The sequence below is a fragment of the Chiloscyllium plagiosum genome, chromosome 30, assembly GCF_004010195.1.
Source record: "Chiloscyllium plagiosum isolate BGI_BamShark_2017 chromosome 30, ASM401019v2, whole genome shotgun sequence".
NCBI lineage: Eukaryota > Metazoa > Chordata > Chondrichthyes > Orectolobiformes > Hemiscylliidae > Chiloscyllium > Chiloscyllium plagiosum.
Window position 1 is genome coordinate 18324659 of NC_057739.1, and position 25358 is coordinate 18350016.

The 25358-nt window shown below is 38.8% G+C and overlaps 1 protein-coding gene across 1 annotated transcript in view; it reads right to left on the reverse strand.

Annotated features, from left to right (window-relative positions):
• LOC122564606 (collagen alpha-1(I) chain-like) overlaps window positions 1–25358 on the reverse strand; it is a 378414-nt gene that overhangs the window by 89197 nt on the left and 263859 nt on the right. Inside the window, exons 17-27 of the mRNA XM_043719695.1 lie at window positions 23253–23297; window positions 23022–23075; window positions 19852–19896; window positions 19637–19690; window positions 18160–18204; window positions 16383–16436; window positions 13844–13888; window positions 9659–9712; window positions 3797–3904; window positions 2219–2272; window positions 11–64 (exon numbers count right to left, since the gene is read on the reverse strand). Of these exons, the coding sequence (XP_043575630.1) occupies window positions 11–64; window positions 2219–2272; window positions 3797–3904; window positions 9659–9712; window positions 13844–13888; window positions 16383–16436; window positions 18160–18204; window positions 19637–19690; window positions 19852–19896; window positions 23022–23075; window positions 23253–23297 (612 nt within the window). The remainder of the gene's footprint in view (window positions 1–10; window positions 65–2218; window positions 2273–3796; window positions 3905–9658; window positions 9713–13843; window positions 13889–16382; window positions 16437–18159; window positions 18205–19636; window positions 19691–19851; window positions 19897–23021; window positions 23076–23252; window positions 23298–25358) is intronic.

The following is a 25358-nucleotide window of genomic DNA, read 5'->3' on the forward strand; positions in this document are numbered from 1 at the left end:
AAGTACAAACCCTGTGCCCTCTGGATCCTTGAATTCCTTTTGGGCCATCAGATCCTCTGTTGCCCTGAGATAGATAACAAAAAAGAAACAGCATTTGGAGAGATTGTAAATTCCTTCTGAGTCTTATAACTATTTTTACGTATATTAGAGCAACCTAGGAAATAGAAGCAGAGTTGGCCATCTTTCTCTTTCAGCTGCTCTACCATTCAATAAGATCATGGCTGATCTACTAATTGCAGCCCAACTTTCCTATTTCCCCAGTCCTATAAACCTTGACTTCTTTTTCTGCCAAACATCTATCTGACCAAGTCTTGATTGAACTTAAAGACCCAGCCTCCACTATCTTCTCACTTTGACGATCTTCTGTGAGACAAAAAGATCTAAAAGGAAGGTCTCTTATACTGAAACAATATCCCCCATTTTTGGTCTCCCGCATAATAGGAAACCTCCTCCTAACGTCCATCCTATCGAGTCCCCTCAACATATTGAATATTTTATAAAGAGCACCTCTTATTCTTCCAAATGTCAATCAATATAGGTCTAACCAATTTAACCTTTCTTCACAGGATAAGCCTTCCATCCCAGGAAAGAGTCAGAGTCATACAGCATCGAAATGGACCCTTCGGTCCAGCCAATCCATGCCGAACATAATCCCAAGCTAAACTTTCCCATCAACCTGCTTCTGGTCCATATCCCTCCAAACTTTTTCTTATTCTTGTACTTTATTCAAGTCAAGTGAATATTTTCTGAATAGCTTCTAAACTACTTTTTTTTACAAACAAGGAGACCAAAACTGGACACAGTACTTGAGGTATAGTCTCACCAATCACCGTACAGTTGCAGTGAAACTTCCTTGCTATCATATTCCACTCCCTGTCCTCATCATTTGCTGCACCTGCATAATAACCTTGGACCATCAAATCCATTTTCATGACTAAATCTTGCAATCTCTCTCCTTTTAAATAGTACACTATTTTCCTATTCTTGCTGTCAGAATGAACAAATTCACATTTATCCACCTTATACTTCATCTGCCAATCCCTTCTCTGATACTACCTTACAATTTTGCTAAATGCTATTTATATGCTTATAATTTTAATTTGTTTAATGAGGGAATAGTAATTATTCTCTTGCCTAATTAAGGGAGTAAAAAAATCAAAATAAGTGTGAGATGTTGGATTTGATCCCACCTGATGGGAAGTTGGGACAAACCTGACATTTAAGCCTGGTAATATTCAGGAGGTACTGATGGTTAACATAAAAGGCTGAATCTTTGATGGGAAATGTTGGGGTAAATCTGTGATTGCCAACCCCATTACTGGAGGATGACCTACCTCAACATGCTTCTGTGTTGGTAAACTACAATCTGATAGCCCATTAAATTCTAGAAGCGCCACTAATTACACTGAGATTTCCTAAGCATTGATGTTCACTGATGTGAACTCAAGCTCCCTAGCACAAAACATTATGGCAGATACGTGTGTTGAGTGCACCCAGCATTTTCCTGATTCATTTCTAAGTTTTTGAAAAGTGGGTGAATGTAGTGTGCATGTATAGGGGTTGCACTGTGTATCAGACAAATTAAATCTAACAAGGATTTCTTGAAATGAATCCTTGACTTATCTTCTAATCATTGTTATTCACCTGCTCCACTAAACAAATCCTGCATAACCCTACAGTCAAACAAGCACATATTTGCCAGACTAACACCATGTGTAAACTACAAAGTAATTCTGGTAATATCATACTGTCAGAATTGGTAAAGAAAAATGCAATAAGATGTATTTCTTAAATGAGTGATAATATATTCAATTACTGAGGTGGTGATGAGTTGGGTTTTTAACTAAGTATAATACATCGGATCGACAGGGACAAGATTATTACCACAATTCACATACTTGACAATCTTTTGGATTCTTGCACATGGTTTCATGATTTGTTGGATTTTTCTAATCCATTTTGACCAATCTGCACAGTAATGTGACTTCCTACATTTTGTCCTGTTTGTCCTCCATAACTTCACTGAATAACATTAGCACGATTTTTCTGAGATTTCTTCAACTGTTCCAACAAAGTGCACTAGTGGGAAAATCTCCAAAGCAATTAATTTCAATAATAGTGTAGAGCAAACAATAGAGCTGAACTCAAACTGTCTTTAATACTACATGGTCACTAAAAACACAGACTTACAAGTTTTCTCACTGATTTTGAAACTGACCTTGGGTCCTACAGGTCCTTGCTGTCCTTTAAGACCCATGACTCCATCTTCACCCTGAAATAATGGTTACAAGTGGTGAATATTAAATAAATGTCAAACTACACATTTTTCTCAAAGAGAGGAAATAGCATGCAGTCCATCAAAATATTACAGACTCAATGTTCTTTAAATAACAACACAACTGAATAAAAAATTGATCATAATTGCCATTCATATGAGCTAGAATTAATCTAACTGAACTGGGTAGATTAAACCTTCCCTTCTCACCACACACTTTGCGATTAAATTTCAACAAGAGGTTTGCTGGATTTCTACCGAAATTCAACCTCTCTTCTAAAATCAAAAGCTGTTTGCATATATGGAAATTTGAATCAAAATGTATTGCAGAGAAACTTCCAATTTCATGACTTGACTTTGCAAAATGCAATGTGTCAAGGGAGAAATTACATTCATGCAATTGTCCTTCTTAGCTAAAGTGTTGATGAAGCAGAATTGGACCATTCTTGCTGTTATGCATAGAATATTGTGTAAAAATTCTGAATTACTGACATATTACTGGAACAGAGCATAGGTCTTCACCATCCACTTAATATTCAATATGTGTTTCTCAACCATTCAGTACAAAAAAAATTATGTGCAAAACAAAATGTAACATTTGAGACAATTCTGCCATTAATGACCAGACTGCATAACAATGATATCATATACTAATTTCAATATAGCGGGAAAACAAAATCTTTTAAATGAATATTCAATAATGTTAGGTATGAAATATTGTTTTTCCCCTCACAAGATAATTTTGAGTGAAGTATACTTGACCCATCTGTGTTTCTTTTCAGTCATTCACAGGATGTGATTGTCAATAGCTGTGCTAGCATTTTTTTGCCCATTCCTTAATTGCTCCTTGGTCTGAAGGATTTGATAGAGTCATTTCAGAGAAAAGTCAACCACATTGCTGTGGGTCTGGAATCACACACAGGCCAGACTTGGTAAGAAAGACAGAGTTGCTTCCCTAAAGGATATTAGTAAATGAGATGGAATTTTACAACAATTGATATGTGGCCACCATTAGAATAGCTTTTTTCATTTCAGATTGTTAATGAATTCAAAGTACACCATTTGCTATGTACACCATTAGCCTGAGGTACTGATTACCAGTCTGGTGACATTACCACTACTCTACTGCCTCCTCTCCTATGTTCATCTTTTACTGAGAAACTCAAGAAAAATGCCCAAGGCCCACACTACAGGACTGGGATTTCAATGAAAGTAATAATCCAAAAAATAATGGATAGGTGACAGGACATTTTGGTTTTAAATTGGAAGAAGAAGGGAAGTCTAATGGGATAAGTTGACCCACAGTTTTGAGGCCTTCAGGAAAAATAGAAACGGTGAGGAGCACATGACTCCTGAGTTCAACACAGTGTGGATGTAGGTAGGTCAAACCATGAAAAGTGTTCTTTCCATATGTGAGTAAAAGAAAAATGACAGGTATATAGATTTTTATGTCTGTGAAATAAAGAGAGACAAATAAATGGTTTCAATTTGTTTCATGTTCAATCTTTCTGAAGTACTCACGTCAGATCCAACTGCTCCAAGCTGACCCTTATGACCAAGAATTCCAGGAATTCCAGGTGGCCCCCTTGGTCCCTGGAATCCTCTTTTACCTGGTAACCCAGGTGGTCCCTAAAAATAACAAAATTCATTGTTCATAAATCAGACATTCCATCATTTCTTTTCTTGGCTAAAAACCCAATGTGAAATGTTGTAAAGTCTCTATTAAATAGTATGCAGTGATTTTTTAAAAGAAGTTCTACTGAGGTGCCAAAATGGAATTCTGAAACTCAATGGTTCCAGTTGGTTACCACTTGACAGTTATCCATTTTGCGATGTGAAACCTTTACTGCACATTATTTCCAAACATATTAACTTAACTGGTGCAGTTTGTTGAAATCAATACATTCTTCAGTGCAGGATATAATCTTTAGAATGATAAGTAGGGACTATATTCCAAATTTTCTTCACAGATAGGGTGGCACAGTGGCTAGCACTGCTGCCTCACAGCACCAGGGTCCCAGGTTCGATTCAAGCCTTGGATGTGTGGAGTTTACACATTCTCCCCAGTGTCTATGCGGCTTTCCTCCGGGTGCTCGGGTTTCCTCCCACAGTCCAAAGATGTGCAAGTCAGGTGAATTGACCATGCTAAATTGCCCACAGTGTTAGGTGCATTAATCAAAAGAGCAATGGGTCTGGGTGGGTTACTCTGTTGAGGACTGGTTGGGCCAAAGGGCCTGTTTCCATACTGTAGGGAATCTAATCTAATCAGAACTAAAATAGCCATCAATCTCCAAGTTTTTGATCAGTACAGGCATCTATATCTGCTTTGCCTCAATGTTGTGAATTTGTAGCTCATGCCATTGTTAATTCAAATTACTCCAACTAACCACTTTTTCTGACTCCACCTAAAAGGGTAACTTTGAAAGTAAATAATAAATTATCCAAATCTGTGGTGAACCTTTCAAAATAAGAACAGATGTCTTTCTTTAATTCTTTATTTTAATTTCTTTTTTTTTCACTTTTCCAAACTTACTGAATTTATTCTGCAGTTTCAGTCTTGCCTGCTTTCCATCATCACCCCGACTGGCTGAGGCCATCGCAAAAATACACTTTTAATCTATGCTAATTTATGAATTTTCTACTCATAACAGTCAAGGTTAGTGCTGCTAATTAAACATTTCCCATTATGCCTCCCACCAGTTAACATAAGGGAGGCCAGATATAGCACATCAGGTGTAAAGCAAACCTTTTTTCTAAACCCAGAAATGTCTAAATCCAGAAAAGTTTTTCCTCAATTTTCAGAGGAGCAATAAATATTAAAAGAAAATGAGATTCTGACTTTTGCATGAAGGTAATTGAAACCAGATTAATCACAGTTTTTAAAAAGGAATTCAGTAAACAGTTTAAGAAAAGTTTTAAATGAGATAGAGTGAGTTCTGAAAATCAGAATTCATGGTTGAGATTTCTAATGTATTTTTAAAGTGTGAGGGTGAACACATGTCAACTCTCTACAGTGCCAAGTCATTCCATCATTTCAATATCTTGACAGTTCCAAGAAGGAGACAATCACACCTTCTGCAGACAAAAATGTTATTTAGCTCATCTAACCAGTTGGATGTGTTCACCTACTATTTTCTGATAGCTCCATTGTCAAGTTGGATCTACATTGGTAAATACCTTTGGTTTATGAGAAGTTCCTCTTGAATCAACATGACACAGCATTGAGATACTCAAGTGTGATTCTGAAGATAATGGTAATTACAGTGTCATATTCTACAAGTTGCTCTTTGTTCGTACAGGTCTGGTTTAAAACTGTCAGGTTAAAGTCAGTTGTCTTACATCTTCTGTTAGGAAGATAATCCTTGCAGCAGGATATGGGCATTGGGATCATGTAGAAGTCCTAGCATGGCTAACAATGAGGAAATTGTCCAGGAGGTTTAAACTTCTGTTAGGCAATTACTTAGCATCTAGAATCCTCAAAAGCATCTCCAATTCTAAATCACAGTCAGAGACTTTGAAGAGTTATGGCTCAATAGTTACCCAGGAAAGCTTAGAGGGATGAAACTCTGTCCTGGCTCCCTGGTAATGTTTCAAGTATTGGTTTGGATTTTTTGAGGTGTAGCAATCTCATGAAGATTACCACTCCTCCCCTTCATTTTTATGAAAGAATAGAGCTTTACATTTCTGAGTAGAGATTTTACTAAGGTCTCCCTCCATTTTCTTTTAAGGCAGAGGTATTTAGAATCTTGATTACCATAAGGATAAAAGATTTTCAGGGGTATGAGGAATAGAGGGTTGAGATTAGAATCAGATTAGCCATGACTTTATTGAATGTCAGAGCAGGTTCAAAGGGCTGAATGGCCTCCTCTTGTCCTTGTTTGCATTTTGCATGGAAGTTACTCAGGGTCCCAATGAGCAGCTCCCATCTATGCTGGAATAATGGCACTGGCCATCAGAAAAGTTAGGCGACTGTGTTTAATGATTGCCACAATGAAATGAAAGCAACATATATCACAGGTAATGGTCTCATAACTATACAAAGCCAATCAGTACGTTCTGTGCAAATTCATTCCTCTAAACATCTCCCTTTTCACAAAATAACTTGCATGCGCTATCATTTGGAGTTACAAGTGACTCAATTTAAATGGTCAAAAAAAGAAAATGATAATTCATTAGTAAACTGTGTCAATTCTACTCAGTCTTATTTTCATCACTTTCTGCAAATGCATTTTACCCATTATCTCCTGTGCATCCATATCATTTAACAACATGCCACATTAAGAATTGTTCTTAATTTGTATGGTTTCTGCTCTTTCCTGGGGAGAGTGTTGCTTCTGTGGTGAACATTTCATCAGAGCAAGAAACTTGTCTCTCAGATATCATGTCCCTGCTGACCTTATCACCTTCAGAGCTTGTTTAGTTGTTTTCCCAATTCTTCTATTTGACAGAAAGCTGCTTCTTATCCTATATCCCAGCACAACTGCACATTTTTAGCAATAAGCTTGTGTCAATGTTTACACTCTCACGACAACTTATGCAAGAACATTGCTGGACAGTTCATGAATCCAACAATTAGTGCACTGTGTTTGTATCTATTAGTTGCTGCATTTTTGCTACGGTTCTCATCAAGTTAAGATCCAGGAGAAATCCTTTCACTTTCTGGAAATGATTTGTGCACTTGATTTCAGGGACCTTTAATTGCATTGCTGTGTTGTTCAGCTTCAGGTTCACCTGACAAATTCTCCTTAACATCTGCATTAGATTCAGACTGTTGTTCACAAAAACTTCATCTATCGTGTCTCCACATTCATAGACTAGCAGATGATCTACAATAGCTACCACTCCAAGAAGATCACTACCTAATGCTGTCTGAACTGATACTCCTCCAGTGCAGTGCAAATGCCAAGCAACATATAAAACCACCCATATCTCCTGAATGACATCTAGAATGTGGTGAGAAAATTGCTATTTTCATTCAGCTTCCTGAACAGTAAACATCCTTCACATCAACATTACTAGAGGGTTCAAGGTATCTGTTCAGAATCTCTCTTATTTGATTTCTCCGTTTCTGAGGGAAGTTTTCGGTGCAATACATCTTGCAGTACTCTTTTTCAGCACTGATAACAGGGAAATCATTCAAATTGGCTAATCCTCTTCGTGCAATTCCGTTGTTATTTCATTACTGAGACTGGAATAAATTCAATAATGTTTCACATATGCTTTCATTCCCAAAACAGCAGGGAATGGGAATCTCACAGCCATTCTGATACAATGTTGCAGGTGTTGTCATTTTAATATTTCCTTGCTGTTTTCTTGCAATACCTGGTCCTCTTACAGTTCTGAATATTCTCTTGATCTCAGCATCACACACTTTCCAAGTATTGTGTTTAACAGTTTTCAAAAACTATAGTGATAGCAAATTTCAGTAGGGGCCACCTGACTATGGCAAGCCAGCTGGTATAAAATGTGTGAATGCATCTCACTTGCCACTCTACCCACTTGTCACATTACCCCGCTATGCACCTCCATCCTACTCAGATACCTGTCTACCCCGGTCCCACCTTAACCTCTTAATCACTTACCTCCCCCCTGTCTTCTTGCCACCTACTTCACTCACTGACACACATTGTCAAAGAATGTATAAATAACATTGATTGTTAAATAGTCAAGGCTTCATACATTTAGAATTATTAAATAACAATTCATTCAATGTTATAAATATAAAGTATAAAATTAGTCAATGATAATATTAAATATTTAAAATAAATAGAAGATTTTTCTTTTAGAAATGCAATACCTGTAAAATGCTAAAGAGTTTCATTAAAAACTTACCTCACAGTTCAATATTGTCTGTCTGCTGCCCTTTATGGGCTTCCCCTGTTCCTCTGATGTCATGAATAGCATAGTTTCAATTGTCCCGTGCTGCACTGAAGCCTATATCATTTTCTATGATTGAAGCTCTAGTAATCAGCATTGGTAGACAGCCATTAAAACACAGGGGCAGTTAAGTGAGTAGACTTTCCTACAACTGGTACCAGTTGGAACAGTTCCAATGCCAGTTAGAAGTCTGGTCCACTATGCTTTGTCCCTGTTCCGTTTCCTAATTTTAAATGAACAGTTTATTTTGCTGAAATGTGGGCAATGCGGTATCAGAGACAATCAATGTGGACAACCCTTGTTGCTAGCATCGCATTGAGACACTTGCAATGTTTCCTCCCAGCTGTATGATGTTCTGTTTATGGCAGTCAGTGTGCTGACATGAATCTCAGTTTTAATTTCCTGTTCCAGAAATCACTGCCATGCATGGACCCCAGAGGTCCACGCCAAGGAACAAAAAAATTAGAAGGAATGCTGTACACTAAATTTCCAATATGATGAGTGGAATGATGTTTGGAAAATTAACATAAGTTTACTTAATGTGGCAAATTTAATTAATTTTTGCGCATTTAAAAAGAGCCACTTTAATTTTGCAACAGTTCTAGCCTCATTAATTATTATTAACACAACAAATGTGTTCACAACTTTACAAGCTTTTGTGTTTTCAAAATGCAAATCTTTGGATCACACATTTCCTTTAAACTTCCAGTGATCAATATTTTAAAGATTATTTTTATTCACATGATTCATACTGGAAATTTACAATTATTTCAATTTTGATGCACAGGTAACAATAGGAAGTTTAAACATAATACTTTGAAGAACATTATGAATAATGGGCTGGGTTTCACCAATAATTTCAGTCTTGAGGTTTCTGGTTAAGTACAATATCCTTTTAATTCTGTAGTAAGTCTTAATGAATATCAAATAACATCTCTGGGACTGAATATGATTTTTTTACAAACGTAATTTAATTTGATTTATTATTGTCACATGTACCTAAGTACAATGAATAGTTTTGTTCTGAGAGTACAGATAGATCAAGTGTGAGGTTGCTTCCTTCAAGTTTTAATTATAACTAAAGGTTATGAAAGTAAATTACTTCTTATTTTGTTTTTATTAAACCTTCATTCTCAAAATCCAATCTTTCTTTCATTGTCCATTTCTCTTCCTGCATGTGACTAAATATTGAATTAGATATTCTGATATTTCTTGGCTCAGACAAAGCATTGCTCATTATCAATTCTTCAGTCTGGTTAGTTAAGATGATATACTGCTGCTTACCTTGATCAGACTTGTCACAGATATCCTGTAGGAGGTTTTGCACATCTTATCATACAATTTACAATAAGTTCCCATGCAAATCTCCCACAGAAAGGCTGTGAGCAAATCTTCAGTATGTAATCCTGCCGTTTCAGTTTTATATGAAAATGTTATCAGGCTTTTGTGCACAAATAACAGTAAAAGCAAAAGTGGTATTTTTCAAGGAAATCTCTTGATACTTACTATATCTCCTTTCTCTCCAGGGTCCCCATGTGCACCATCTGATGCTCTTGCCCTCTGTCAAAGTGTTAAAACCAAGGGTTAGTAATCTTAAAATAACATGGACAAATGTTGATTGATGTTTAAGCTCAAAAACTGCATACATTCATGTAGAACTCTGAGCTCAAAAACTGCATGAATTTATGTAAAACTCTGTTATCTCACTTTTTAGATTAGAATCAATCTAAACATCAGGTCATAGACAGAGAACACAGGGGGCTAACACCTTCAACATATTGTCTAGCTATCACCATTGTTAACAGCTAACCCGAGAATGCAACTTTAAAAAAAAGGGTTTTGTGAATTACACATGAAAGAAGTTAAACTATCACTGTATTCTAACAGATGAAAGGCTTAACAGACAATCAAGTTTTCAATGTATAATTTCAGTTACATCACACTGTAAATTTTTGCTATAAATTCTGTGTTACGATCGAGCCCTCCACAATCACCTGATGATGGAGTGTCGCTCGAAAGCTAGTGCTTCCAATTAAACCTGTTGGACTATAACCTGGTGTTGTGTGATTTTTAACTTTGTACACCCCAGTCCAATACCGGCATCTCCAAATCATGACTACTTTTCTAGCAGCACTCTAATCTTGAAAATGGTTTAGGCAGCTGGGTGTTAGGTAATAACCATGTGGCCTATCATGCATTAGTATCATCACCCACTCCCTGGGTAATCCATTGCATCAGCATCTCATCTTCAGGTGGTCTAACAAGTGCTCTATTATGGCCCTGGTCAAAGAATGGACAACATTGGATCCAGTCCCTATACACCCTATCTGCCATGGCGAAGGCCTCCAAGCCCTTGATTCTTCCTCTTCCTCTCCCGCTGACCCAACCAGTACCCCTCTACCAACACACTCTTTTGATTAGCAGAACTGGTCCTCATTCTCTCCATCAAATCCTTCCATTTTCTTCAGACCAAAGGGGTAGCCATGGGCACCCGCATGGGCCCTCAGAGTATACGTGGAACAGTCCATCTTCTGCAGTTACACTGGCACCATCCCTCATCTTTTCCTCCGCTATATTGATGACTGTATCGGCGCCGCCTTGTGCTCCCATGAGGAGGTTGAACAGTTCATCAACTTCACCAACACCTTCCACCCTGACCTTAAGTTCACTTGGTCTATCTCAAACACCTCCCTCCCCTTCCTGAATATCTCCATCTCCGGCAACCAACTCAACATGGACACCTATTTCAAACCCACCGACTCCCACAGCTACCTGGACTACACCTTGTTCCACCCATCCCTCCTGTAAAAACATGATCCCTTGCTCCCAATTCCTCAGCCTCTGCCGTAACTGCTCCCAGGAGGAACAATTCCACTCTCGGACATTCCAGATGGCCTCTTATTTCCAGGTCTGCAATTTCCCCTCCTGCATGATCAACAATGTCTTGGAGTGCATCTCCTCCACTTTCCACACCTCCACCTTCGAATCCTACTCCTCCAACTGCAGCAAGGATATAACCTTGTCCTCAACACTAATATCCAGACACATTTTATTCTGCCATTTCTACCACTTACAAACAGACCCCACCACCAGAGATATATTTCCCTCCCCAGCCTTATCTGCATACCGTGAGACCGTTCCCTCTGTGACTCCCTCATTAGATCCACACCCCCCACCAGCCCACCCTCCACTCTCAGCACCATCCCTTGCCACAGTTTGAGGTTTAAAACCCGCACCCATGCCTCTTCCCTCACCTCCGTCCAAGGGCCCAAAGGATCTTTTCACATCTGGCAGAGATTTTCCGGCACATCCACCCAGCTCATCTACTGTGTCCATTGCTCTCGATGTGGTCTCCTCCACAGTGGGGAGACAGGATGCCAACTCATGGGGAGTTTCAGGGAACATCTCTGGAACACACGCACCAAACAAACCCACTGCCCTATAGCTGACCACTTCAACACCCCTGCCCACTCTGCCAAGGACATGCAAGTCCTGGGACTCCTCCACTGCCAAATCCACACCACCTGACAACTGGAAGCCGAACGCCTCAACTTCTACTTTGGCAACCTTCAACCACATTGTACCAACGTCGACTTCACTAATTTACAAATCCCCCTCCCCCCACCTCATTCCAGATCCAACCCTCCCACCCGCACCCTCCCATTTATCTCTCAGTCCCCTTCCCCTCCACATTCCTGATGAAGAGCTTATACTTGAAACATCGACTCTCCTGCTTCTTGGAAGCTCCCTGACCTGCTGTGCTTTTCGAGCACCACACCTTTTGACTCTGAATCTCCAGCATCTGCAGTCCTCACTTTCTCTCAACATTGGATCTATGCTTGGCCTCAGTCAGGGATTTACAAAATACAGGTTGTACTGCTTTAACATGTGTTTCATTCACGCAAATTCACTATAATGTGATTAATTAACAAATTGGGGACACTGTTTCAAAAGCGCAAACTTTCAGAATGTGTATTGGCTGTAACGTGATTACATTGCCAACACTTTAAACACTGTTTCTAAAGCGCTATTTTTCTATAACATGGGGTTACAGAAGAATGTAACTATAGTGTTACAGAAGAACTGGCTGTAGTCATGGTTCCAGAGTGTTGCCCTTGTCTCCCAAGGGCCATCCTTGTAACACATCCGGAACATGAGGGTTCTCAAGGATATAGACATCATGGCAGCTCCCAGGGTATTTGGCATGGATTTCTAAGATGGGATACCAATGATCACAGATGACTTTATTTCATTGATAGAGTGGAACCATTTTCTATTGCTGAAGTCAGCTGCATTATGATAAGGGTCCATCAATTAAAAAGTGCATACAGTCTTTCATACTCTGCTATGTTGTCAATATCTAATGCCTGGACTATGGCATGACTTTGTCACAGGGAAATGCAATGAAGGGGTGTGATCAGGACCAAACATAACAAGTTTTTAGGCTTTGTGTCTTTGCTAAACACTAATGCAAGACAAAAGTTCTGTGAGCCTTATACTTTGGCTTAGGAGGCAAAGCATAAAAAGTCAAAGCAAGACAAGGCAGGGATGCTGTTAGCATTAAAGGAGGCACAAAGTTGGTAGTGGTAAGATAGAGAGCGAACAGTCCTTTGATGTGGCCTGGCTGAATTTATTACATATTGCATGTCCCAGTATGCAAATTATCCTCAGGAGCATTCCAATGAAAGGTGCCGGCGAGCTCCAAAGCGCAGTGTGGGTGTGCAGCACCATTTGCGAATGAATCAGGAATGTGCTATGAGGGTGCATTGAGGTTTGTATGTCTCAGATGACAAGGTCTGTGTACATGAGGTGCTTGCAGTCGCTACCCCTCAGTCGTCCTCAGATGTTGCTGCGTGGCATCCAAGATAGTGGCGCAATGGGCCAACTGAAGGCACCAAATAGTGGATCTGACCTACACGTTGGGAATTATCACTGTCTAGTTTCTATCTAGTGGATGGGAGAATAAGGAACTGAGTATTAATGAGGTGAGATTAGGTAATAATGAAATGTCAATGCACACTAATTAGAGTCTTGCCGCTCATGAGTGAGAATCCTATCTTAATGTTCAACACTTGGTTGGAAAATGGGACTTCCTTGCTCTTGATATTGAGAACTCCTTGCTGGCCATCTCACATGACCTTCCTAACTTTCTCAAAAATGCCCATGTCATTCAGTACCCGGGACAATTCTGCCCCTAATATATTTGAGAAAAGCATAAATAAAAGAAAAGGGCAAGGCCCACTTTTGATATAAATGTTGGAGCGACCATGGATTTACAATGCAGAAACACTATCCCTTCTACAGAATAATGATGCACACTTACTACTTTTGAACTGAAGAAAAACACACAACAGTTAATCTCAGTCCACCACCTGGGTTTTTAGGACAATATCACTCAGCAACATATGGTCAGATGTAAATCTCTAAGTCTTTGAAGGAAGCCAGCTGATTACCTACAGGATTCCTTCAACTTGCCTCTGCTGTTTTCCAAGAAAGATTCTCATTTGTTTCCTTCCTTAATGAATACCCAATGCTTTGCTTGCTTTAATTGAGAGATCACTGTTTGTGCACTTTTGTCTTATTAAACTCATTGACTGTGAGACCATCATTTGAAGGTGTAAAGAAATCACATTGCATTAGACAAGTTTCATTAATTGCTACATTGTAAAATAATTAAAAAATCAATCTTACTGAATCGCCTGGTGGACCTCTGATACCCGGCATTCCAATCACTCCCTGAAAGAAATATAGCAATTTGATTAAGCACAGTTACAAGAAGTTTAAATTAAGAATTCAATTGAACAGCACAGTAGCATCTGCTCACTCATAAAGCAAGTGTTTGACAATCAACCAATGTGCTCTTACAGGATTGAATCTTCGAGTATAAGAGGATTACGTTAGCAGCAACTTATACTCAGCTCCAAATCACTGCATTTACCTCAAAAGCAATATATTCCTTTTAACAATCTATCATAAACTTGCACCCAATACTCTTTTAACCTGTTATATCTGTTGCCCATTAATGGTTGGCAATCACACAATAAAAGTCTATTTGTGCAAAGATGCATTCAGCTCTTCTCCATCTTTCTTTCACAGCTGAAATAGAAATTACTGCTACATTTAACAATTGAATTTTATTCAGGAAGCATCCGAGTAAGGTTTATTTTCATATTTTTCAAATTGTCATACTTGATATGAAAAGCTGAGTTATACATTTGATGCATATTTGTCTCTGCATCTAAGAAGCGAAGACAGAATGCTTGCATGAGTAAGTCCTGAAATTGAAATCAGATAGATAACTGACGTGAGAACAAGAGGGTAGTTGAGAAATAGCGAGCACAATGTATTTAGATGCAAAGCGGAAAATAATGTGAAGGATGAAGTCAAGACTGATTCCATTTTAGAGAAGGCAACACACAATGATAGAAGTTGAATGGTTCCAAATTAGCTCAATTGAAAAGTTAGCAAACATGGGTTGCTGTTTCTGGGAGAAATATAATGTGAACCAAAAGGATATAAGGATCTTTTAGATACAGATTTATATCAAAGCAGGGTTAATTAGTTATTTATTTTTCTTTCCATTTGCAGGTTGTGGGTAATGCTGGCTAGGCCAGTATTTATTGTCCTTCCCTAATTATGCTGCAAATGTTGGTGGTTAGTTGACTTCTTACAAGTCACAGGAAAGGGAGATACCTAGTCTCAATAACAGAGACCAGGACTCAATAGGGAGACTGCCGTGCTGGGATCGGGGGCTGGGGTGGGTGTTCCTAAGAGTCTGGGACAGGAATGGAATGAGTAATTTCTGCCCCTGTTTTTTTGTACCATTTCTGTTCATGTCAAGGTCAACCACAGTGTTTTCACAAAGGGACTTCTGGGATTTTGACCCAGTGACACTGGAGGAATGACACAATAGTTCCAAATCATTACTATGGCTTGGAGGGAAACTTGCAGATATTGATGTTCTCATGTATCTTTTGCCTTGTTGTTCTAGATGGTAGTGCTTGCAGGTTTGGAAGGTGTGTCAAAGGAGGCAGTGCATCTAGCAGATGGTACATACAGCTGTCACTGTGCTTCGATAATGGCGGGAGTAAGTGTTGGATGCATTAGATGAGCTGCAATCAAGTAGACTGCTTTATCCTGTACATTTTGTGCTTCGTGAATGATATCGGTGTTACAGTCATCCTGGCAAGTGGGGAGTATTCCATCTCACTGCTGTCTTATGCATTGTAGATGGTGGACTGGAATTGAAGAGGTGAAAACAGCAGAAGACTGAGTGCATTACCAACCACATGTTTACCTCCAAGCCACATGTCAACTTCAATTGGAACTATATTATCATTCCTTCACTGTTGTTGTGGGTGTATATTCCCCTGCCCCACGCCCCTACAGATAATAGATTGTAACAGTTCAAGAAGACAACTCCCCGTCTCAAGGCCTGATTGTGGGAGGCGACAAATTTTGGCCTCACCAAGCAATATTATATCCAATGAATTAAAAATAAGTTTGAAAACACCATAATCCAAACACAAACAAAAGTCTTAAGCTTAAACAAAGCTAGCTGCATACATATAAGAGGAATGCTGGTGAAGGTTGATTGGATACATACATCACAAGATATGGTATAGAAACAGTGGGAACAATTTCAGTAAAATGTTCAACACAAAGTAATTTCATCAAAACAAAAATTCAGTAAGATTCCATCTATGGCTTACAAAAGATGTTCAGGACAGTACTAAATTAAAACTAGTGACCTGAAAGCTAACAAACTTAAAGGGAAGCATGTGATAAACATGAAGCCACTAATAATAAAAAAAGGAGGAATATGGATTGTGTAAGCAAGAGAAATAATTAGAGTAGAACAGGTCTTGCAAGTTAATCAGGAAAAGCCTATTTACTCAAGTTATGGAGTCACGACAAGGGTGAAACAAACAGTTCCACTGTTTATCAGATTTGCCATATCAAGGAATTGAGACTAGGATCATTGTATCTTTTAGGGGAAAAGTTGATGAAGCTCTAAAAGAAGGGCAATATCTGAATTTAGAGAGAGAACACAGCCTTTGGATTATTTGTGGATGTTTAACAAAGAACATGCTTGGAGATTAGGGGATAAATGGGTTCATGTAGTAAAACATCAGTAGGTCTAAAAAAATCAACTTGTAGCTAAATGTTATGTTAACTTTAAGTACTTAAATTGTTCGACATATTCAAGATGATATCTGTATAGTTTTACCTTTGGACCTTCAGAACCAGGTTCCCCTCTTGGCCCAGGTGGTCCATCTTCACCCTGAAAAACATATTACTACATTTATATCAATTCCTTTTACATTTTACAAGAGTATAGACTGACAGTAAAATTTCAGTGGGGGAGATTTCAGTTTTAGATTTTGCAAAGCCATATTAAGATAATCATAGGTCCATGTGCAGTAGGACAGATTAAAATAAAAATAAGCACGACAGTGGCTACAATATAAAAATCTATAAAAACTTGCCAACTTTCATTTGGCAATACATTGTTGTGAAGGCACTTCCATTATTAATTTTTTTGAGGACCTGTGTTTACAGAATAGTGATATTTAGTTAATTTGAAAGACTGAAGAAGTATGGACTTCTTTTAAAGGCCACAATAAAAAAAAACTTACCGGGAGTCACATGTTTTAAGCTAATTTCCTGGACTTGTTTACTGCAGGAAGTCATTTGTCTGCATTTATGGCTGTCAGGAGTAATAGCTCTCTGATATTGTTTGGAATGTACTTGAGGGGGTAGGCTGCTGAGAGAGCAAAGCTGCCCAACTCATCCTTTCCCACCTTTGTGAGAAAACCTTTTTAGGCAACTCAGAATGTAAGCTGAAAAAAACTGATGCAGCCATTCTCCTGAAAAGCTTCTTGCACACCTCTTCCAGAAAGTTCCTGAATGAACGCATTCAGAACTGAAGGCCCCTGTTTGGGACTTCTTGCGCAGAAAAGATCAAAAGACAAGTGGGTAATTTTAAATTTAATCAGGATCGGATGGAGGGTTTCTATTCTTGATCAGAACATCTGGGCTAATAATTTTATTCATCAAGAAATCTCATTGGTGGATGTTTTCTCTGAAAGTAACATGATACATGGGCGGCATGGTGGCACAGTGGTTAGCACTGTTGCCTCACAGCGCCAGAGACCCCACAGGCCAGAAGCCCGGGTTCAATTCCTACCTCAGGCGACTGACTGTGTGGAGTTTGCACGTTCTCCCCGTGTCTGCGTGGGTTTCCTCCGGGTGCTCCGGTTTCCTCCCACAGTCCAAAGATGTGCAGGTCAGGTGAATTGGCCATGCTAAATTGCCCGTAGTGTTAGGTAAGGGGTAAATGTAGGGGTATGGGTGGGTTGTGTTTCGGTGGGGTGGTGTGGACTTGTTGGGCTGAAGGGCTGTTTCCACACTGAAATGTAATCTAATCTAATCATATATAATTGGCCACATCAGTAACTAGGTAAAACATGTGTACACATGTAACAGAGCCAGAGAAAGACAATGCACCCCTCCAACCTTGGTCTCAACAAGATGTAAATCAAAGTAGAACCAAAAATCTGTAAATTCAGTGTATTTGGTAAATTAATCACCGATCTTGCATTGAAACCAAATTTATTTTATCTCACTGGAAACAATCTTGAACGCTATTGTATCAGAGGCTTTTTATGTAACCTGACCATTCTTCAGTGGTAATGGAGTCAATAGAATTGAACTTCTTAAAGGTGGTTAAGGGGACATTGAATACATGATTGTTGCTGCACCAGCTTCTTTGTCGAATGCTAAGACAAACTTCGACTTCAATATAGTCCACCACTAATATAGGACTTGTAACTCCAAATTTTTTTTATTATGAAGTGCAAGTTACATTGACTGCCTAATACAATGAATTCTGAACTGCTTTTCATAATTAAATTGTCAGGTCTGGTTGAATATCCTATGAAGAAACAGGATGAACTCAACAGAGACAGAAGTAAAGCTTTTTGCATTAATAATATTTTACTTACAGGATCTCCCCTTGTACCAGCAAGTCCTTCTAATCCAGGCCGGCCCTTGGGAGTGAGAAGAAACATTTTGTTTGCGATCTTTTTAACTATCAATGAGCAAAAAAAAGAGAAATCTAGTGAATTGGAACTCAGATTTCTCAGGATCAAGAAGTGACCGAGGGAGTGTGCTAACCTGCTCTAGCCAGTTAACTTTACATATGGACTGAGAAATTGAAAAGAACACCCTCGTTATTCTTAGACAACAAAGAGCTAAGTCAAAACAAAATCAAACTTGTTTTTGTGCTTGGAGCCTCCTGCTGTCCCTCTTAAGATCCATAGATCTGGTTGCCAAGAGCCTTATGGCCCTGACTGTAGCTGTATGGGACATACTGCAGTCACATACCCTCCACTTCTGCAAAGAGAAACCTCAAACAGGCATTGGAGCCCTGGTTTACAGGTGAAAACAGTCCATTTTTTAATGGCATGTGCCCTGGACACCTACAGAGCAGACTTTAACAATTTGGCAGATGGAATACTTCAGTCATGTTTTGCATTGACAGAATGGGTACAATGTGCTTCACTTTCTTGCCTACTGTGCTGAGTATTGAAATTGTTAGATTATATGTAGTTAATTTAAGACAATATTTTCAAGGTCCACAAATCACTTGAGATTTGTGTTCATGGTTTGACATGATCTCAAGCCTTAAATTAGGCCAACTGTCCGCTATCTCTTAACTATACTTCTGCTGTTACTTCTCAGCAGTGTAGGTCTATGGGTATGTTTTGCTCTGTATAGTGTCAATTACACTGCATTCATTATAGATGGTACACAATGCAAGGTGTTATTAGCAAACCAGATTAGCCATCTAAATTAGGCTGGAAATGTAAAAAAGTCTTCTTGCTGGGAGTACATTGACAATATTCCAGCTCTAATTGTTAGCTTAATCGGTACATACATAAACAATCTTCATGAAAAACATGAAACATTGTGTGTTTGCAGTTTCCAGAAATAGTTTCAGGCTGTTGTGTTGTGTCTCTGTTGCTACATCTGTTTTTACTTTAGAGCATTTACAAGCATTTTTCATACATTCTTCATTTGTTTCTTACCCTCTCTCTGGCTTACTTTATTTTCTTTCTCCTTTTGGAGATGTTCCTTATTTTTCTGTCTATGATTGTAACCATTCTTCCTCTCCCCTGTTTTTTAATGCTCTCCATTTTTGCACTCGGTTATGTACACATCAATGTATAATTGTTCTCATGTGGTTAACAGCATTAATGCAGCAAAGCAGAGGTCACTCATAGCATTGCAACAAGGCTTCACTAAATGAGATCTTTAAGGAGTGGAAGCTGCTATGAACGGAATCAGGGATAAATCCAAGATAGCCAGTATAAAACCTAGTCGAAAAATACATAAACTATTTTAAAAATAGATTATTCAAATTGCTCAGTTAAACTTAAAAACATACTTTGCAATTATTTATCTTCAGTAAATTCGTACCTGATGGCCCCTCTTTCCTTTAAGACCACTTCTTCCATTCATACCATGTGGTCCCTGAAACAAAATTGAACTTTTAATTATATGATTGACTGCTTTTAAAAACTAAAATAGCATTCTGAATGAACATTTAATTGAAGAAAGATTTCTTCAACACATTGAGCTTAAATATTCAGATATAACTTTAGAAAGGAGATAATCATTGATAGTTACTGTACCTGAGGGCCCCTCTGTCCAGGTAACCCTGGCAACCCAATCTGCCCCTGTTATAAACAGAACAAAAATATGTGAACTTGTCTCCTCAATGTACTAGCAATTGATGCTCCATAGCAACACTGTGGCCACCATACTGACAGCGAACAAAAGGTAAAACAAGAAAAAAACACATCCTCATTCGATATAAATGATCCCTGCGTATATGGCTGTGAAAATGGCTTCATAGCAGGAATTAGAAGGAACCAAGAACAGATAAGATCAAAAGGTGAGGGTGGAATGAAGAGAAGTCTAAGAGAAAAAAATTGAGGAGGTTTTTCTTTTGCAGGATTTGACACTGTTAATTAAAAGCTAAAATATCTGATGCAACTATTTGGAAGACAGTAAGCAGGGAGTTTCAGAAGACAAGGATTAGTAATTAAATGAGGGACCATGGATAGTGAAATGGCGCATGGGAGGATGGGTAATGGCATTGTTAGCTGAGCAGAGAGTTTGCACATGCAGGTGTTAGTTAAAGAGGTCACTTTGCTAGGTTTGAACAGTTCGCCTGTAAAACAATAACTCAAGGAGATTTCAATCAAATTGTGCATAGTTTTGAACAACTGATACTTTCCATATTCTGGCCAACAAATACTTTCTGCAGACTTCAACTTGCATTATCTTGCTCAAAATGTGAGCAGATGGCCAACAGATGGCAGAACTGTACCAAACTAGATCTGGGATTACTTTCGAATTTATATGGCACTTTTAAGATTTTCTCCTGCATAGGAATGTCCTTACTTTTTGTTTAACTCATTTTCAAGATATAAACTGGAGCATCTGCCACATTTTGGAATGCCTCGAATTTGGCATTGTAATTGTAGAACAACATTTCTGATTAAACTATAGGAATGTCTGTCTGCCAGAAATTAACAGATAAAGAAAACATTAAAAAAACACAGCTGGACATAAAATTTAAACATAGAAGGAGATTATTTATTTCTGAATCATTGTGTCCCTGTCTGAGACCTTTTGTTTGCTGTTTCTCCACATCCTTCAATATATGCTCTCATAATCAGCTTACATTTGTGTGCTCTTATTATACCCTGAGTAGAAATAACCTTTCATAATTTATTTTCTGAAACCCTGCTGCCATTTCTAATATTTCTTTGTCTGCCCCATGACACTCTGTTTCAGTGGGTGTTAATGGGCCATTCTCAAATTGGCAGTCTGTGACTGGAGGTTTAATGCAAGGATCAGTGCATGGGCCTCAGATATTCCCAATCTATATCAATGCTTTGGTTGTGGGAACCAAATGTGCATCTTTCAAATTTGCTGATGGCTCAAAACTAAGTTGGAATGTGAGTTGTGGGGAGAATGCAAAGAGACTTCAAGGGGATTTAGACAGGCTAAGGGCTATGGAATATGATGTAGAAAAGTATGAATTTATTCACTTCGATATAAAAAAAAGAAATGTAGAATATTTCTTGAACAGTAACAGATTGGAAAGTGCTGATGGCTCAAAGAACCTGGGTGTTCTTGTTCCTAAGTTACTGAGTGCTAATGTGCAGAAGCAGCAAACAATTAGGAAGATAAATTTTATGCTGCCCTTTAGTGCAAGTGAATTTGAGTAGAGGAGTAATGAAATTCTGCTGCATTTTTATACAGCCTTAGTGAGACCACTTCAGGACTATTCTGTACCTTACCTAAGTAAGCATGTACTTGTCAATGATAAAATGCAATGGACTTTCACCAGATGGAATCATGGCAAAGTGGAATGATCCTATGATGAGTGATTCAGGAGATTGAGCCTGTAGTCTGCAGGGTTTAAAAGAATGAGAGGCAATCCTATTGAATCATACAGTTGGAGCAGAGCTCTGAAAGCTAGTACTTCCAAATAAACCTGGTTGGTTATAGCCTAGTGTTGTGTGATTTTTAACTGACAGGGTTTGAAAGAGTAGATGCAGGAAGGGTCTTTCCCTTGGTTGACTCCATTCTAAAATTAGGGGGAACAGTCTCAGAATAAGAGGTAGACCATTTAGGACTGAGATGAGGAGGAATGTCTTCACTCAGAGGTTGCTGAATCTTAAGAATTCTTAGCCCCAGAGAGTCATGGAGAATAAGTCATTGAGTATACTCAAGGCAAAGATCAATAGGTCTCTAGATATTAAAGACATTAAGGGATAAGGGAATACTGTGGGAAAACAGCATTAAGGTAAAAGATGAACCATGATGTAATTCAATCATGGAGCACGTTTGATGATTGAAGATTAAGAAATTGATAAGAATTTGTAACAGTCTAAAAATGGCACAGAGTGTAATCAGATGTACATGAATGTCATTCATTGCAAAGGCATCAGTGAATCAATATACCTAAACCAAATTAATCCCTGGATTAGGAGACTTATCCTTGGAGTTATATAGGCGAAAGTGAGTACTGCACATGCTGGAGATTAGTGTCAAGAGTGTGGTGCTGGAAAAGCACAGCAGGTCAGGCAGCATCTGAGGAGCAGGAAAATCGATGTTTCGGGCAAAAGCCCTGTATCAGGAATGGAGTTAAATGTGTGCTGGAGCTTGGAAGAATGAGAGATGACCACATTCAAACCTACAAAATACTTACCCGGATAGACAGTGTAGATGCAGAATTGAGGTTACCCTAGCTGGAGGGCCCAGTAACAGAAGACACAGTCCTTCAGGGGCAGGCCAATTAGGACTGAGTCAAGAATGTGTTGCTGGAAAAGCACAGCAGGTCAGGCAGCTGTGGAGCAAGAAAATCGACTTTTCGGGCCAGAGCCCTTCATCAGGAATTCATGATAAAGGGCTCCGGCCTGAAACGTCGATTCTCCTGCTCCTTGGATGCTGCCTGACCAACACACTCTCAACTCTGATCTCCAGCATCTGCAGACCTCACTTTCTCCCATTTAGGACTGAGATGAGGACAAATTTCTTCACTCAGGGATTGGCAAGTATTTGGAACTCCTTGCTTCAGGATCTTTTGGAAGCTATGTCATTATGTTCAACACAGATTGATAAATATTTACATATTAAAAACATCAAAGGTTATAGGGATAATGCAGGAAAATAACATTGAAATAAATGATCAGTAACATCTCATTGAGAGTCAGAGTGGGACTGAAAGGTTACTTTTGCTCCTATTTACTGTATTCTGTTCTTGTACTCTTAATCACTTGCATACCTCTGAGCCATTCACACCTGCCACACCCTTTGGTCCTGGTGGTCCTTCTTCGCCCTATGGATATGAAATAAACATGACAATTCTGGATAGTTTTATCATAGAGTAACAAAACAAGCAACTTGCTTTGCTGGCAGGTTATTAGAATCATACAGAACTTGAATCTAATTTACTAATCTAATGTGCAGATTCTTAATACTTGTTTATTTCCTAACTATGTATAAATGTACATACCATTGGCCCAGGCAGTCCCGGTGCTCCTATTAATCCAAACTCTCCCTGCAAAATAAATTAAAATTAAGCATACTTCATTAGAGCTTATTATCATAGAACTATCTAAGACATTTGGTCAATTAATTTTTGTTGTAATTTTGTTTCCAGTTCCTCGAAAACCAACTTCTGGTGCAGGAAACCATATTAATTTGATACCTATTCATTTTATAAACATATGAAGAGTAAGTTAGGTATAATAAAGTAGGCTCTGTTAAGGCACCAAAAGGAAATATTGATAGGGAGGTAGGAAATACAAATGAGGAGACAAAAGTAATGGATGGGATAATAATAAAGAAAGAAGACATACCAAAAAGGTGAGAATTTCTGGAAGTTGGTGGACAACTGGTCTGGATGGAATGTATCAACACAAAGATAGAAATAGAAGAGGTATTTACTCAATCCTATTTGCATGCAGCATCTATGCTGTGAGACTGAAGGATGCTCATTTGTATAACTATTTAAGAAGGAGAAGGAATAAACCAGATCAGTTAACCTACTATCAATTGAAAAAATTGGGATTGTTCTTCTTGGAACGGGTAATGTGAAGAGGAGACCACCTTCAATATTTACTCACTTCACCGCTCACCACACGGCAGCAGCAGTGTGTACCATCCACAAAGTGCATTGCAGTAACTTACCCAGACTCCTTTGACAGCATCTCTGAACGCATGACCTCTACCTTCTGGAAGAACAAAGGCAGCAGATGTATGGCATACCTGCAAGATCCCCTCCAAGCCACACACTATCCTAACTTGGAAGTAGATTGCCATTCCCTCATTGTTGCTGAGTCAAAATCCCACAACTTCGTGGGTGCACCTACACCTCATGAAGTGCAGGGGTTCAAGAAAGCAGCTTACCACCAGCATCTTAAGGGAAATTAGGGTGGGACAATAAATGTTGGCTGAGCCAGTGACACTCACTTCCCTGACTGAAAAAATAAAACAGCCAAGATTTTCAAAATGTTGTCTGGTTATAGTAGAGAAAAAAACAATCCTTCCGGTGAGCTGTTCAATAAACAGGGGTCATAGACTTAACACCATTAGCAGAAGATCTAGTTGGGAAATGAGAAGGGATTTACTCACTCAGAATGGCAGGTTGTGTACATGGAAAAAAGAACAAAAGCTGCTTCCAACAATGATTTTAGAAGAGAATTGGACAGCAATTTGAGGATGAACAAATCACAGGAACAAAAAAGAGAGGTGTGTGCTTAATAAACAAATTCTCTTTCAAAAGTTCAGCAAATTTTCAATGAGATGAATCATCTCTAAATATTTAAACTGGAACAAAACAGTTTCCCTTCCACCCATACTGACACACTTAGGAACATTGCATAACAGATGACCATTTAGGCATGGTATAAATCTTTCAAGTCAACTCCAAGGCGTAAAACCTCTGCAAATTGTATTGCCAAAAGCATGGTCAACATGGAGCCAGGCGTTGATATCTTTCACTACCAGCTGTACTTGAGAAGATATAAGGCCAAGATACCAGCTTTCAAACTGGTCACCATTGGATTTACAATAGTTCAGCTTATTTTAATCTACACTAAAGACAGCATTTGGTGGTATGTAAGCAAAGCACATGAAACAAAAATAAAATGAGCTTAAGAAAAGGAAAAACAGAGTGCAAGTTAGGGGGGGATGGAAAGGACCTATGTGACTGTCATGTTGTTCACAACTTTAAGATGCTCAAATGTACATGATACCAAATGAAGTACTTTTCAAGTGTATTTACTGTCATAAGTAAGCAGCAGAAAACAGTGAGATAATAAGCAGAAAGTCAGATCTACACACGTCAGATTTAGAGTCATAGAGATGTACAGCATGGAAACAGACCTTTCGGTCCAACCCGTCCATGCCGAACAGATATCCCAATCATAAGTAACAGCAGAAAACAGTGAGATAATAAGCAGAAAGTCAGATCTACACACGTCAGATTTAGAGTCATAGAGATGTACAGCATGGAAACAGACCTTTCGGTCCAACCCGTCCATGCCGAACAGATATCCCAACCCAATCTAGTCCCACCTGCCAGCACCCAGCCCATATGCCTCCAAACCCTTCCTAT